This window comes from Heterocephalus glaber, unplaced genomic scaffold (genome assembly GCF_053883595.1).
Source record: "Heterocephalus glaber isolate CG9 unplaced genomic scaffold, H.glaber_assembly_v1.0 deba00001509, whole genome shotgun sequence".
NCBI lineage: Eukaryota > Metazoa > Chordata > Mammalia > Rodentia > Bathyergidae > Heterocephalus > Heterocephalus glaber.
The window spans coordinates 32254542-32268591 of record NW_028258325.1 but is presented as its reverse complement, the minus strand read 5'-3'; the positions used below and the strand labels follow the sequence as shown (position 1 = coordinate 32268591).

The 14050-nt window shown below is 40.7% G+C and overlaps 1 protein-coding gene across 5 annotated transcripts in view; it reads left to right on the top strand.

Annotated features, from left to right (window-relative positions):
- The first annotated feature begins 4093 nt into the window (after positions 1 to 4093).
- Rfc1 (replication factor C subunit 1) overlaps positions 4094 to 14050 on the top strand; it is an 85840-nt gene continuing 75883 nt past the window's right edge. For 4 of the 5 annotated variants that reach the window (XM_087187480.1, XM_087187478.1, XM_087187479.1 and 1 more), the window contains exons 1-2: positions 4102 to 4218; positions 5562 to 5652. In XM_087187480.1, the coding sequence (XP_087043606.1) occupies positions 5641 to 5652 (12 nt within the window). In that variant the 5' untranslated portion in view covers positions 4102 to 4218; positions 5562 to 5640. Of the gene's footprint in view, positions 4219 to 5561; positions 5653 to 14050 lie in introns of all 5 variants that reach the window. The other variant, XM_087187481.1, reaches the window with a different exon arrangement.

The window sequence follows — 14050 nt, the reverse complement described above, 5'->3', positions numbered from 1 at the left end:
TTCTTAAAAGTTCTGTTCTTGTTATCTACTAATTTTCCACAAACCACCCAAATAGTACCTTAAAGGAGAAATTATTTTATTATGTTCATGCTACCGTGGGTCAGGAAATTTGAACAAGCTTTGACCACTGATGGGTGATTTTTGCTTCACCAGCTGTTGCCTGGGGTTACATAGTGGTATTCCACTATTTGCTTGGATGGCAGGTTCAGGATGGCTTCATTTACATACTTGGTATCTGGTAGAAATGGCTATGAGCCTGGGCACAGCTGGCCCCCTCTCCCACTTTATATGGGGCTCAGGGTTCCATAGGAGCAAGGCAGGAACTACCAGTTTTCTACTCTTATTCCCCCCCCCCCCCATAAGCATTGAACCCAGAGTATGTGCACTGAGCTACAGCCCACCCCCTTTTTTGAACCGGGGATCGAGCTCAGGACCTTGTGCTTGTGAGGCAGGCACAGTGCCACTGAGCTAAATCCCTGGTTCCCCATCCCTTTTGAGACAGTGTCTAAATTGCTAAATTGCCCAGGGTGGGTTCAAACTTAAGGTCCTCCTGCTTCAGCCTCCCAGAGTGCTGGGATTACAGGTGTGTGCCACCATGCCCAGCTGCAGCTATTGGTTTTCTTAAAGTTTAGGTCTGGAACTGGCATAGCATCAATTCCACTCAATTTTTTGGTCAAATCAGTCACAGGCCAGTCCAGGTTCAAGGGAGGAGTATGAAAGCACATGTAGTTTTTTTTTTTTGGTACCGGGGATTGATCTTGGGTCCTTGTGCTTGCGAGGCAGGCAGCGGAACCACTGAGCTAAATCCCCGGCCTCATGTAATCATTTTTAATCTGTCACACTTCTGAGATAGAGTATTTTCAAATAAATAAATATTCCTATGGAAAACAATCTAACACTCAGTTCAGTATCTTTCTGGAAGTCACAGGTATCTGACTGAAGTCTTAGACTTACCTAAATTCAAGGAAGGTTTCAAAATGTTAAAAAAAAAAAAAAGAAAAAAGAAATGCAAAGGTTAAAAGCAGGGCTGGGCATGGTGGCACATGTTTGTAATCTCAGCTACTCAGGGGCGGAGGCAGGAGGGTTACAAGTTGGAGAGGATGGGGTTTATTTGGCTTACAGTTCATAGAAGTTTCAATCCATAATCGGCCGACTTGAAGGCAAGAATGCCAAACAGGCATGACAAAGCAGAAACATAATGGTGAGTACAAGGTTGAGAAGGTAAGAAGTGAGAGTTTAACAGCATCTTTCTGCCCGGTTTATCTTATTCAGACTACTGGGATTAGGGTGGTGCCAAACTAATGACTCACATGTAGTGGTTTAGTAATCACATGCCCTTAACCCCAGCATCCCACATTCCAGATTCAACTACCTCTGAAAAAGAAAGTCCCACCTTATCCTCATGAGGTTTTGCGGGGACATCCAAACACAAGCCATAACAACTCTATAAGGTGGTACTATTGTCCCTATTGTACAGATGAGGCACAGTGACTCTCCTTTGGCCACAGAACTAGCACGAGTGTGGCTGGGAACCTACCACACTGGCTTCAGAGGCCCGGTTCATGTGTAGCAGTTTACTTGCTTGTAAACTGGGGACAACAGTCAGTGAGGGAAAAGAATGGGTTAAAGTAGGATAGTCTAGCCTGGCCAGGTGGTGCACGCCTATAATCCCAGCACCTAGGAGGCTGAGGCAAGAGAATCACTGTGAGTTCAAGGCCAGCCTGGGCTACATAGTGAGTTCAAGTTCAGCCTAAAATACATAGCAAGACTCTGTCTCAAAAGAAAAAAAAAAAAAGCAGGCCAGTCCATAGCTGCTTGCCTGGCACATATTATATACTGGCACCTATTAATAAACACAGGCTCTTGTATTCCAGCAGGCTCTGCCATCGGTCACTTTAGAGACCCAAAAGGGAATGGTGGGAAAGTTTTGAGAGTCTAGGGCCAAAAGCCAGGTATTGCTCTCCCCATTGAACTCTTTGATAGTCTCATGATTTCTCTTAAAATTGCATGTAAATATTGCATTCTATTCCACAATTCATCACTGTCTACTGATAGAAAACTTGTTTAGTCCAGCTTAGGATCAGTTTTTCTCTGGAGCTGCACCTCGGTATTCCCTGGTTTCATCCATACCTCGGCTCCTGGAGGGTTTAGCAGTGCTGCAGCGGTGGGGATTAGGTCTCCATTGTGTGGCCTGGCTTTTGGCTCCATGTTCTTTTAGCTAGATGCTTCCATGGTGTTTCAAGGGTATGGATTCTTCCTGGCAATGCACTCAGGATCTTTCCTCCCATTACCCTCTGAAGAAACACAAACGAGACCCTGCAGGAAGGATACCCTTCCCTAAGGCCATCACCTCCTCAGCCTAGTGCTGTGGTGTACAGCGTGCCCTGTATCTCCCATGTTCTAGAACACTGGGAGGTAACTAGGCCAGCCTGGACAAGGTCCAATCGATGAAATCTCATCAATTGCCTTTTTGGCACCATCTTGATGTGCATTATTTATAGTGGCAGTGGACTCCACGGGGCAGAGCTTGGGTCTTGGCTAGATGACAGACCTTTTCACCCTCTGACTTGTACGAGTCCATTTCTTGGTCTCTATCAGTGTGTTTCACTTATGTATGCAACTGCCTTTATCACCCCTGGTTATCACAGTTAAGTTCTCAGGTATTGGAGAAAAGCCTACCTCTTTTGAACTGTAGATGGAAATACATGTGAAAAACGATGCAGATATCTCTAGTTTGTGCTAAACACACTGCTTTATTTTTACAGCCCACGTCTTTCACAAGGATATGAATTTTTTTTTTGTTTTTTGAGACAAGGTCTCATTATGTAGTTCAGGCCGGGTTTGAACTATGTAGCCCCAGCTGGCCTCAGCTTGCAGCGATCTCCTACCTCAGGCTCCAGAGTGCTGGGATTGCACCACCATGCCTAGCTACACGAGGATATGAATTGTTAAAATGCAGTCTTGCTTTGCTTTTCAAAGACATTTTGTAGACATTTTTCACTAATGTGAATTGATTTTATCTACTTGATTCCATATATATTAATATTATGATAAATTAAAAATAAATTAATAAATTGCCTAGCCTGGTAGTTTTGGAACAAAGAGCCCTTAACTTGTTTAGGCTTCGTCCTCATCACTACCACCACTCATTATTTTTCCAGTGCTGGGAATTGAACCCAAGGGCTGGAATTTGTGGTCTTCCTGCCTCAGCCTCCCAGAATACTGGGATTATGGTTGCCTGTGACTGTCCAGTACACATTTTTCATTTGTAAAATGAGATGAGTGATGGCGAGTAGATAATTTTACTAAAGTCTTTTGTCTAGAATTATACAATATTGTCTTTTAGCCTGGTTATCAAACTTTGGGTTTCCTTTTATTAGTAGACAAAAAACAAACAAAACCAACGAAAAACAAAAACAAAACAAAAAAACCCCAACTAATTTAGTGAGTTAAATATTTTAAAAAACCTAGGAAGATGTTCGGATAAAATCCTTTCAGATTAGCTACTTAGTGTTATGTACACGTACCATCTCACGACACTGAAGACATGTACCTAAAAAAAAAAAATGTAGCTATTTATTTGGGGTATGTGAAATACACACCAAGCTGGGTGTGGTGGCACGTGTACTACAGCACTCCGGGAGGCTGAGGCAAGAGTATCACAAGTTCGAGGCTAGCCTGGGCAATTTAAGACTTGGCGAGACCCTGAAAGTTAAGGAAAAGGAGGAAGAAAAAAAAAAGGGCTGGAGATATAGCTCAATGTAAAGGCCCTTGGTTCACTCGGCAATACTTAAAAAAAAAAAAGAGGGCCGGGGATTTAGCTCAGCAGTGCGGTTAAAGGTAAGCACCTTCCAGACGTGTAGCCTGCAGGATTCTGGCACCAGGTTTTACGAGCAATCCAATCTCGGATCCCCTATTTGGGTATCCCGGCCAAAAACCTGTGAAGTTGACCCAAATACCGACCACGGTTCAGCGACCCCGGCGATTGCAAAGTCTGGGCGGCCACCCGCGCGGCACTAGCGCACCCACCGGGCACCTCCAGCTCGGGGCGGGGCCGAAGGGCTGCGCGCGCCTCCTGACGTCATCGCCGCGCGCCGCCGCTCCCTCTTCTTTCACTTCGCGGGAGAAGTTGTTGGCGCCAATGGATTCCGATCTCCGCTAACCGATTGCCCATCCAGCTGGCCTGCCCGCCTGCTCCTTCCTCCTGGGGCTGCGATGGTGAGCCCCGGGGGCAGGCCATGCGTGTAGGGGGCTTGGGAGACTTTGCAGGCCTGGTGTGGACGGGGCGTTCCTGGTGGGAAGGTGGGGGAGCGGAGGCTGGAAGGGGCCGCGCACCTGGCACCGGGCACACAACTTGCTTGGGACTGCAAGCTCCAGCTCCAGCTCCGGGCGAAGCTCATGTGCAGGGATTTCGGTGGAGCCCGGCCCTCTTTCTTTTCTATTTTCTACTCTTGGGGGAAGGGAGGAAGTAAGACTAATGATGATTTGGGGACGCAGCGTTAAGGTTATTTTTCTGTTCGTGTTGCCCCAGACCTCAGGCTGAATGCTTGCTAAAGCCCAGATTTCCAGCTTTGGGGCACAAGGACGAAGAATGTAGCAAACTTTCTTTTCTCTTGATTAAGTTGTCTCAGGCCTTTGACTTTCATCAGCAGTTTCCCGAGTCTCTCATCTCAGCTGTGTGCAGACCGGATGGCGTGTGGAAGATGTTTTGTTTTGTTGGATGAGATTGTAGGAGTTAAACAGATAATACAGTTTACCAGGAAAAGAAGAATACAGGGAATAGAAACATGTGATGTTTGACAGCTGTCATCTCTTATCACCTAAGGTTAAAAAACTTGGAACCTCAAAACTTCAGTGCATCACTTTGGTAAAACATTCAAAGAAATTGAGAGTAAAATAATTAGCAGCTGGCAAAAAAGACATCATGGCAGTGGATATGGTTTGAAATATTTTTAAAAGACAAATTAAGCTATTCCATTAAACCAGAAGATATTTAACCAGGCATAGTTTTTTTTTTCAGTTATTCTTCAGCTTGCCAGAGTGCTAACATTCCAAGGGAAGAAGTTTTATGGCAAATTTGGAAACTTTGCAGACCTATTTGTTTATTAAAAAAGGTAAAATAATAGTAATAATAGCCATTCTGAACCAGTGACCTCCCTGAGCTGTTTACTTTTTTCTCCCCGATACTGGGGGTTGAACCCAGGGCCTTTGTACTGAGCTGCATCCCCACCTTTTTTAAATTTTGAGACAGGGTCTTGTTAAGCTGCCTGAACTTTCAGTCCTCCTGCCTCAGCCTCCCCGAGTGCTAGGATTACAAACATGTGCTATCACATCTATCTTGAACTGTTTGGTTTAAATACATTTTTTTCATTCTGACCCACAAGTTACTTTGTCATATAACTAACTAGTAGATGATTGAATTAGAATTAAAAGTAGGTGTTTGACCACTACATTGTACTGTTTTTCTAAAATGATCATTGTTAACATTTTGGAATTCAGGTACCATAGTATTTTGGAAAGTTGGTGAGATTTGGAATCTTCTTTTTTTATTTTGGTACCAGGGATTGAACTTGGGACCTTGTGCTTTCGAGGCAGGTGCTGGAACCACTGAGCTAAATCCCTGGCCCTGGAGTCTTTAAGATGAAGAATGAGGTGATGTTTTAGTTTGATAGTTTGTTAGTGTACTAGTACGGTTTAATAGTTAGTAATCTCTTAGCCTCTATTTCCTTGTTGGTAGAAAAACAAAAAAGAGGGGCAGGGGAATGATAGCTATTGTAAATGTTTATTTTGAGGATTAAACAAGGTATATACAAATTTGAATTCTGCATGGGTTGGCATGTATTATGCACCTGCCCAACTTCCAATGACCTGTGTTCTCAGATAGCACTGTGGGAAGTAGCATAGATTTTTAAGGGGGATTATAGATGTCTTTGGTGTCAGTTATGGTGAATGACAGCTTGTATATCAACTATTAATCATTCAGATAGTTTTAAATTTTGGTTCTTTTCTTTAGTATTCCTGTTCATGGTGCTGATGAAAAGCAGACCTCTTTGCAGAAAAGAAATAGGTCAAATTGATCAGTTTTACTCTTTGTTATTGGAAAAAGTTCCAGAAAGTAGATAAGAAATTTGTATTATATTGGTAGTATTTACCTAAGCCCTCTATTCTGAAGTATAAAAAAAGTCTAGTGTTGGGGATTTAGCTCAGTGGTTTTGCCGCCTGCCTCGCAAGCGCAAGGTCCCGAGTTTGATCCGCAGTACCAAAAAAAAAAAAAAGGTCTAGCAAAACCCTAGATGAGAATTCTATTTAAAAAAAAAATTTTTTTTTTCTTGAAACAGGGCTTTGCTAGTAGCTCCAGCTGGCCTTGAACTCACTATGTAGTCCAGGCTGGCCTCAAACTCACGGCAGTCCTTCTGCCTCAGCCTCCTGAGTGCTGGGATAACAGGTGTGCGCCACCACACCTGGTGTCTAAAAAAATTTTTTTTTTTTTGGTACCAGGGATCGAACTTGGGTCCTTCTGCTTGCAAGGCAGGCAGCGGAACCACTGAGCTAAATCCCCAGCCCTAGAAAATATATATATATATTTTTTTTAGAAAATATTTTTTGAACACAAGTCATATTTTTTTTGGAACCAGAGATCGAACTTGGGACCTTGCACTTGCAAGGCAGCCAGTGAAACCACTGAGCTAAATCCCCAGCCCTATAGGTCTTGATGATAAATGTAGTATATTGTGTGCAAGTTTTCTGCCCAGAGAAATGCATATAGTCACATAACACAGCATTTTAGGAGATTCACCTAGCTTCTGAAGCCCACTCATAGACAAAAGGTTAACAGCTCTTACCCTGGGAACATTTTTTCCCCAAATGTTTTCCAAACGAAAGTTATCAATAAAGAGATAAAATACTAGATCTACACAGTGGAATTGTGAATTGTGTGTGGCCATTAGAAAAAAAAATTTTGGGCCAGGGACTTAGCTCACTGGTGCTGCTGCCTGCCTCGCAAGTGCAAGGTCCTGAGTTTGATCCCCAGTACCAAAAAAATAAGAAAAAGAAAAACAAAATTTTATATCATGGTATGAAACACTTGTCAAGATATAAACGCTCTTTGAAAAGATATACAAGGAACTGATAAATCTGTTGCCCCAGAGATGGGAAGTATTTGCCTGAGAGGCAGGCTAGGAGGAAGACTGTTCTTCTGAATTTTGAACCATGTGAATGTATTATTTATTAATACAATAGAAATGAAAGGAAAAAAGGAATAAAATAGCCATGTAATAAATAATTTGGATCGCTATGAGATTTGGTTTCTCAAACTGTAAATAAAACCTGAAGGATGTCATTTTAAAGAAGCCAGCATGTATAATTGATTTGCTGGTATAATTATTGAAAATATGCATAAAGTTGAATTAACACATATTTAAGGGACAATCTTTTGAGATCTGTCAGGTCAATCTAAATACATTGTGACCTGAGCCACCTCATTGCCCCTCTTAGAGGGCGGCTTTCACATCATATTTGCTATGTTGAATGCACCTCCCAGAACAGTGCTGTGACCCTGTGTAGTATAGCTTCTGCCATGTAGGTATATCTATATCTATATATGTCCATCTATCAATCTATCTATATTAGTACTTGGCCTGTGAGGCCCTTACTTGCCTCTCTCATTTCCTCTGTTTTCAATGGGGCGTGAAGTATAGAGGTCCCAGTTTATTCTTTTGCATGTGGATATCTAGTTGCCTTGGCACCATTTTTTGAAAAGATTGTTCATTCCTCACTACTTTATCTTAGTACCCTTGTGAAAACATAGTTCACTCTAAACGGGAGAGTTTTGTTCTGAATTCTAAATTCTGTTTGATTGGTCTGTACATCTGTCCTAATGTTGCTGTACACTTTCTTACTGTGGTTTTATAATAAATTTTGAAATCAGGAAGTATGACTCCTCTAGCTTTGTTCTTTTTCAAGATCGTTTGCCATTCCAGTCTCTTGGATTTCCAAGATTTAGATTTAGAAACAGCCAAATCACCTGGGATTTTGATAGAAAATATCTTGCATCTGTAGATCAACTTGAGGAGTATTGCCATTTTAATATTAAGTCTTCTGATCCATGAACATGGTATGTCTTTCCATCTAGGCCTTCTTTAATATTTTAAGAACTTTTTATTGTTTTCAGAGTATGGATTTAACATTTTTTTTTTTTTTGAAACAAAGTCTCATTATGTTCCAGGCTGGCATTAAATTTGCTATTTAGCCCAGACTGGCCTTCAACTTGAGATCTTCTTACCTCAGCCTCTTAGTGCTGGGCTTACAGGCATGTACTGCAACACCTGTTTGACTTTATACTTTTGTTAAATATATTCCTAAGAAACGTCTTCTTTTTTTTTTTTTTTGTTACTGGGGATCCAACTCGGGTCCTTGCGCTTGCAAGGGAGGCGGTGGAATCACTGAGCTAAATCCCCGGCCCTTATTCTTTTTTTATTAATAAATTTTATTTTATTCCATTCCCCCCTCAAGCCCTCTCCCCTCCCTATGTACAAAAGCTTTGTTTCTATTTTTTCCTTCTATTTTCACTTTTTCCTTGTCCCTTTTTTTCTCCCTCCCCCCTCCCTTGTTTCCCTTCACATTTGAACACTTTCTTCCCATTTCCCAACATTGATTATACATCTCAATCCTTATTTCCCTATTCAGTTTCTCTCACCAGAGAAACAACGTGGTATTTAAACGTGTGTGTCTGATTTATTTCACTTAAGAGTATGGTGTCAAGGTCCAACCATTTAGCTAAAAATGTCTGAAGCTCATCCTTCTTTATGGCTGATAGTACTCCATTATATAAAAAAACCACATCTTCTTTATCCACTCATCTGTTGATGGGCATTTGGGCTGAGAAACTTACTCTTTTTAATAATACTTTATTTTATATTTTTATTTTATTTTTTTATTATATATATATATATATATATATATTTTTTTTTTTTTGGTACCGGGGATCGAACTTGGGTCCTTGTGCTTGTGCAGCAGGTGGTGAAACCACTGAGGTAAATCCCCGGCCCTATTTTATATTTTTAAAGGAGGAGAAGTTTATTTGACTCACATTGATAATATTTTAAATGTAATTTATTTATTTATTTATTTTGCTTTTTTGATTAAATGTAATTTAAAAAAAATTTACTTTTGGATTTTTCATTGCCAAGAGTGTGGAAATACTGTTGGTTTTTGTGTATTGGTCTTCTGTCCTTGCTGAATTTATTTACTTGGATTTCTTTCTGTGCTGGAGATTGAAGTGAAGGCCTCATACATGTTAGGCAGGCACTCTGCCACTGAGCATATATATCCCCAGCCCACATGTTAGGCAAAATACCTGAGGAAATCAAAATTATAAGGATGACAGATTTATTTTGCATCCTGATTTCAGAGATTTTAGTCACAGTTGGCTGGCTGCATTATTTTGGGCCATTGTGAGGCAGAATGTCATGGTGGGGAGTGCACAGTGGAGCAGAGCTGCTTACTTCCTGTCAGTGGGAAGCAGAGAGGATAGTCAGGGCCCCATCCAGTGTTCTCTTAAGTCCGTGCCTTCCGGGACTTGGCTTCCTTCCATTAGGCTCCGCTCTCAAAGTTCTACCACTTCCCAGTAGCACTGACATGTGAAACTTGGGACACTAGACCCAAACTGGAATAGTACTTTTTTTTTTTAAAGTGCTAGAGCGGAAACCCAGGCCCTCATGGATGCTAGGCAAGTGTTCTACCATGGAGTCATATAGCTAGCTCCTATATTTTAAGATTTTTTTTCATCCATGAAAAGACAATTTTACTTCTTGTCCAATCTAGGTGCCTTTTATTTTCATTTTCTTGCCTAATTCCTTTTGCTGTAACCTCCATGATGTTGAATCAAGTGGCAAGAGTGAGCATCCTATTTTTTTCCTGATCTTAGGGGGAAAGACTTCCAAGAGCTTTTTGCTTCCAAAGCACAAGGTCTTAATATAAATTTTTTTTTTTTTTGGTACCAGGGAATTGAACTCTGGACCTTGCACTTTCAAGCCAGGCGGTGGAACCACTGAGCTAAATCCCCGGTCCCTAATTTTTAAATACTTTCAAATGATTTTTTTTTTTTGAAACAGGGTCTCACTATGTAGCTTAGACTGGCCTTGGACTCACTATGTGGCCCGGGCTGGCCTCAAACTAGGCAGTTCTTTTGCCTCAGCCCCCCTCCAAGGGCTGGAATTACAGATGTTCACCACCACACCTGGCTAAATGATTAAAATTATATCATAATTTTCCTTTGCTGTGCTGCCACAAGCTACATCACTATATTTTAGTAAAAAACAGTTTTGCATATTAGTGGCTTTCAGGATAAAAGATTTTTATATTGGGATTGATTTTGTGAGGTATGTTAGTGATAATTCCTGCTCATGAATTTGGTGGGCTATTTAAAAATGTTAAACAAAAATATTTATACAGTATTTTTAGTCTCAAAATAGAGAAGTAAAACCAATATATAATATTTTGACAGTCACTCTGTAAGGTACTGTGGTACTTATTTTGCATAAAAACATGTAATCTTCAAAGATAAGTGAACATGGGACGTTGTTTGCTTCCTTTCACATGGGTGCTTCTTTTTTTTCTGCAGTGCTGAGTTGAGCCCAAGGCCTTGCACATGTGAGCCAAGTGCTCTACCCTGAGCTGCTTATCCACCCGTTCTTCACATTTTTCATAGGCAAATGTCACTTCTATGTTGGGTGAGCCCATTTCCAGTGGAAAAAAATAACTAGAGCTATTTGTACTTTATAGCAAATACATATCAGCTTTTGTACTGTACCTTCTGAAGCTAAAGGTCATCATGATTTCTGTGGGTTTAGGGGGATTTGTTGCAATTTTTTTTTCTCTAACTGCCTTAATAGAGTTTAACCAATCAACCACGTTGAAAACATTTGTATAGGCTAGAGACTTAAAAATGACTGATTTTTTTGGGAATACTTGACACAATCTGGTACTTTGTCTTGGTATGTGTATATTAAAATTGCATTTGGGCTTAATGATATGCAATGTTACTGTCTAATGGTGTTGTAGAATTGTTAGTTATGCCTTAAAGTAGGAAAATGCAAGCATTTTTTTTTTTTTTTTGCTTATATTTAAGAGTCTTAAATTTTAGAACTTTTACTAGGGAATATCTTGTTGGTATTCTCAAGCTTCTCACCTGAATTGGGATTAACAAATGAATTGGGATTCACATATGAATTGGGATTCATAGGGTTTTTATGTGGATTAAATAAATTGATATTTAAAAGGCTTTAAATCATTGAATAGTACAGAGTAAGTCCTATAAAAAAACCAAATGAAGCCTGAAGTCACGGCTCTGTTCCCATGAAGCAGTTGGAATTGAGGGAGAAGACAGCAGTATTCTGGAGATAGGTAGGAGAGATGCTCAGTGGATGGCCAGGGAGGCAGAAAGGCAATGCCCAAGATTTTGTTTTTGGCGAATGGTGGTGCTGTGTGTGGAGTTGGGAACAAAGGGAGAGAAGCAAATCGCAGCAGAAGATGCACCTAATTGCGGACATTATGAGTTGGAGGCACCTTTGGGCAGCTGGATAGAGCTGTGCCTGGCGGACTTAGCTGTGTGGCTATTAAGCCCAGAGGAGGTCTGGCATGGAGATGGAGGATTTGGGAGGTAACTATGTGTTCAGCAGATGTGTGTTAGCTCACACAGTGTGAGTATGTAGATCTGAAGTGGTTTTTTGTTTTCTTGAGATGGTCTTGCTCTATACAGTACTTCAGGCTGGTCTTGAACTCACCATTAAGCCTAGGCTGGCCTGGATTGAGGCAGTCCTCCTGTCTCAGCCTCTCGCGTGCCAGGGTTACAGGCATGTGCCACCATGCCCTGCAGATTTGAAGTTTTTAGTTTGGGGTTCATAATAGGCTTCTGAGGAAAACTCCTACAATTGCATAAGTGTGTGTGTGTGTGTGTGTGTGTGTGTGTGTGTGTTTTGGGGGCTGGGAATTGAACCCAGGGCCTTGGGACTTATAGGCAAATGGTATACTTCTCAGCTACATGCCAGCCTTGCATACGGTGTTCTGTGTGCATGTTTATTTCTGCATGTGCACTTTATGTATTTCTGCATATCCATATATATTTGTGTATTTATGTGAAAGTGTAGAAACTACTGAGACAGTTAGTGAATGCCCATCTGTTTTGTTTCCTTGGCACACACTGTGGCATATTTTAATAAATGGGTAACCTGTTAGCTGCAGTAGCTTTCACTGGGAGAAAAGCTCTGCAAGGGTAGAGGTAGCACGTGGTATGTTTTCCAAGAATTTTTTTTCCACTGCTGGGAATTAAACCCTTTATACTGAGCTACATCCTCCTTCCTTGTAAACTAGATTATGCTGAGGATGATAGTCAATGCTGAAAAAATTTCAAAGGAGAGGATGGAAAATTGTTGAACAGTGGGCAAAGTGTATCATTGTCCTTTGCCACTTGTAAGGCTGAGGTGGATCAGGTCACGGTCACAGATGATAACATTTGATTTTGTAATGTGATGACACTAAATACTAAAATACTGAACTAAAAGTATTTTATTTTTTATTTTGAGACAAGGTCTTACTAAGTTGCCCAGGCTGGGCTCAAACTTTTGATCGTCCTGCATCAGCCTACTAGAGTGCTGGGATTATAGGCATGTCACTGTGTCCAGCTGTTTTCTGTAAATATTTGATAAGTGAATAAATACAAATAAATTTTAAATTTCCCATTAAAAAATCAACTATACGGTAAAAAGCCAGTATGAAAACATCTTCTCTAGTCCTTTCTGTGTAATTTGATATGTAAGCTATTAAAATGTTTCATGACAGGGCCGGGGATTTAGCTCAGTGGTTTCCCCGCCTGCCGCACAAGTGCAAGGACCTGAGTTCGATCCCTGGTACCAAAAAAAAAAGTTTCATGACAATGAATACAGTAGCCTAGAGAAATACAGTGTTTTATCATATTATATTGTAGGTCTGTTTTTGTGTAAACTTAATTTTATGTTCATTCATGAAGTTTAAATTTGATTTTTTGGAACAGAAGTGAGTTGCAAAATTTGACTAACTTTTGGATGAATAAAACCACGGAGTATGTCTGCTCTATTAAAAAATGTCAAAATTCTGAAATAAACCATTAGATCAGGCATGATCAGCCTGAAATGCTTCACTTCTCCTAGTTATGCAGGTCTGAAAGAACTTGTGTTTTTAAACCTGAGGTACCTGAGACTTCTGTAGATGGTACTGGGAGAGCAGTCTAAGGCCCAATGGTTTTAAGTTGTGACCTGGGAAGGTTTCCATCCTCTCAGTCACAACTCTGAATGGAAAGTTCCTTCCATTGTTGTGGAGGTAGCTCTCAGGTAGGCTCAGCAGATTGCAGACGATGTCGGGGAGTGCTTTCTAGTCTCCATTTCTGATCCTGTCTTGTGCTGTATTTTATCTGGTTTTTATTTCCTATGCTCAGATTTGTTTTCTAAACACAGAAAGATGAAGAGCAGAAAGTGGAACTAAACTCTGTGAGAACAGAGATTTTTGCCTGTTGTGTTTATCCCAAGCACTGAGAATAGTTCCTGGCCCCAATAGGCTCGCTCAGTATTTCCTGAGGAAGTAATGAGTTATTTTAGGGTGGTCATAAGATGGCAGCCCTTACAAGTCTCCTACCTAGAGCCTGTCTCTGGCCTAAGATTTTCCAGACCACACTTGTGTTCTACTCACGGTTCTGCCCCACAGGGAAGTTCTGATGCAGGTGCTAGACTCTGCTGTATCAGTAACATCAGCTTTGTATGTAACGGTATTTGTAGTTTCCCCCCCCAAAAAAAGTAATTTGTTTGAGTAAAAACAAATTATGAGGGAGAGGAAGTGTTACACTAAAAATGAAAATATTTTTTGTTTTCTGTAGCCACAATACAAATAATCTAAGGATCAAATATAGAAAGTCAACTTTAGTAATTTAGCTCAGAAATAATACACAGTAAGTGCTAGTTTAATATCTTCTTAAAATTTCTTAAAAACCATTAAAAGTAGCCAGAAAAATCCCCATTAAAGA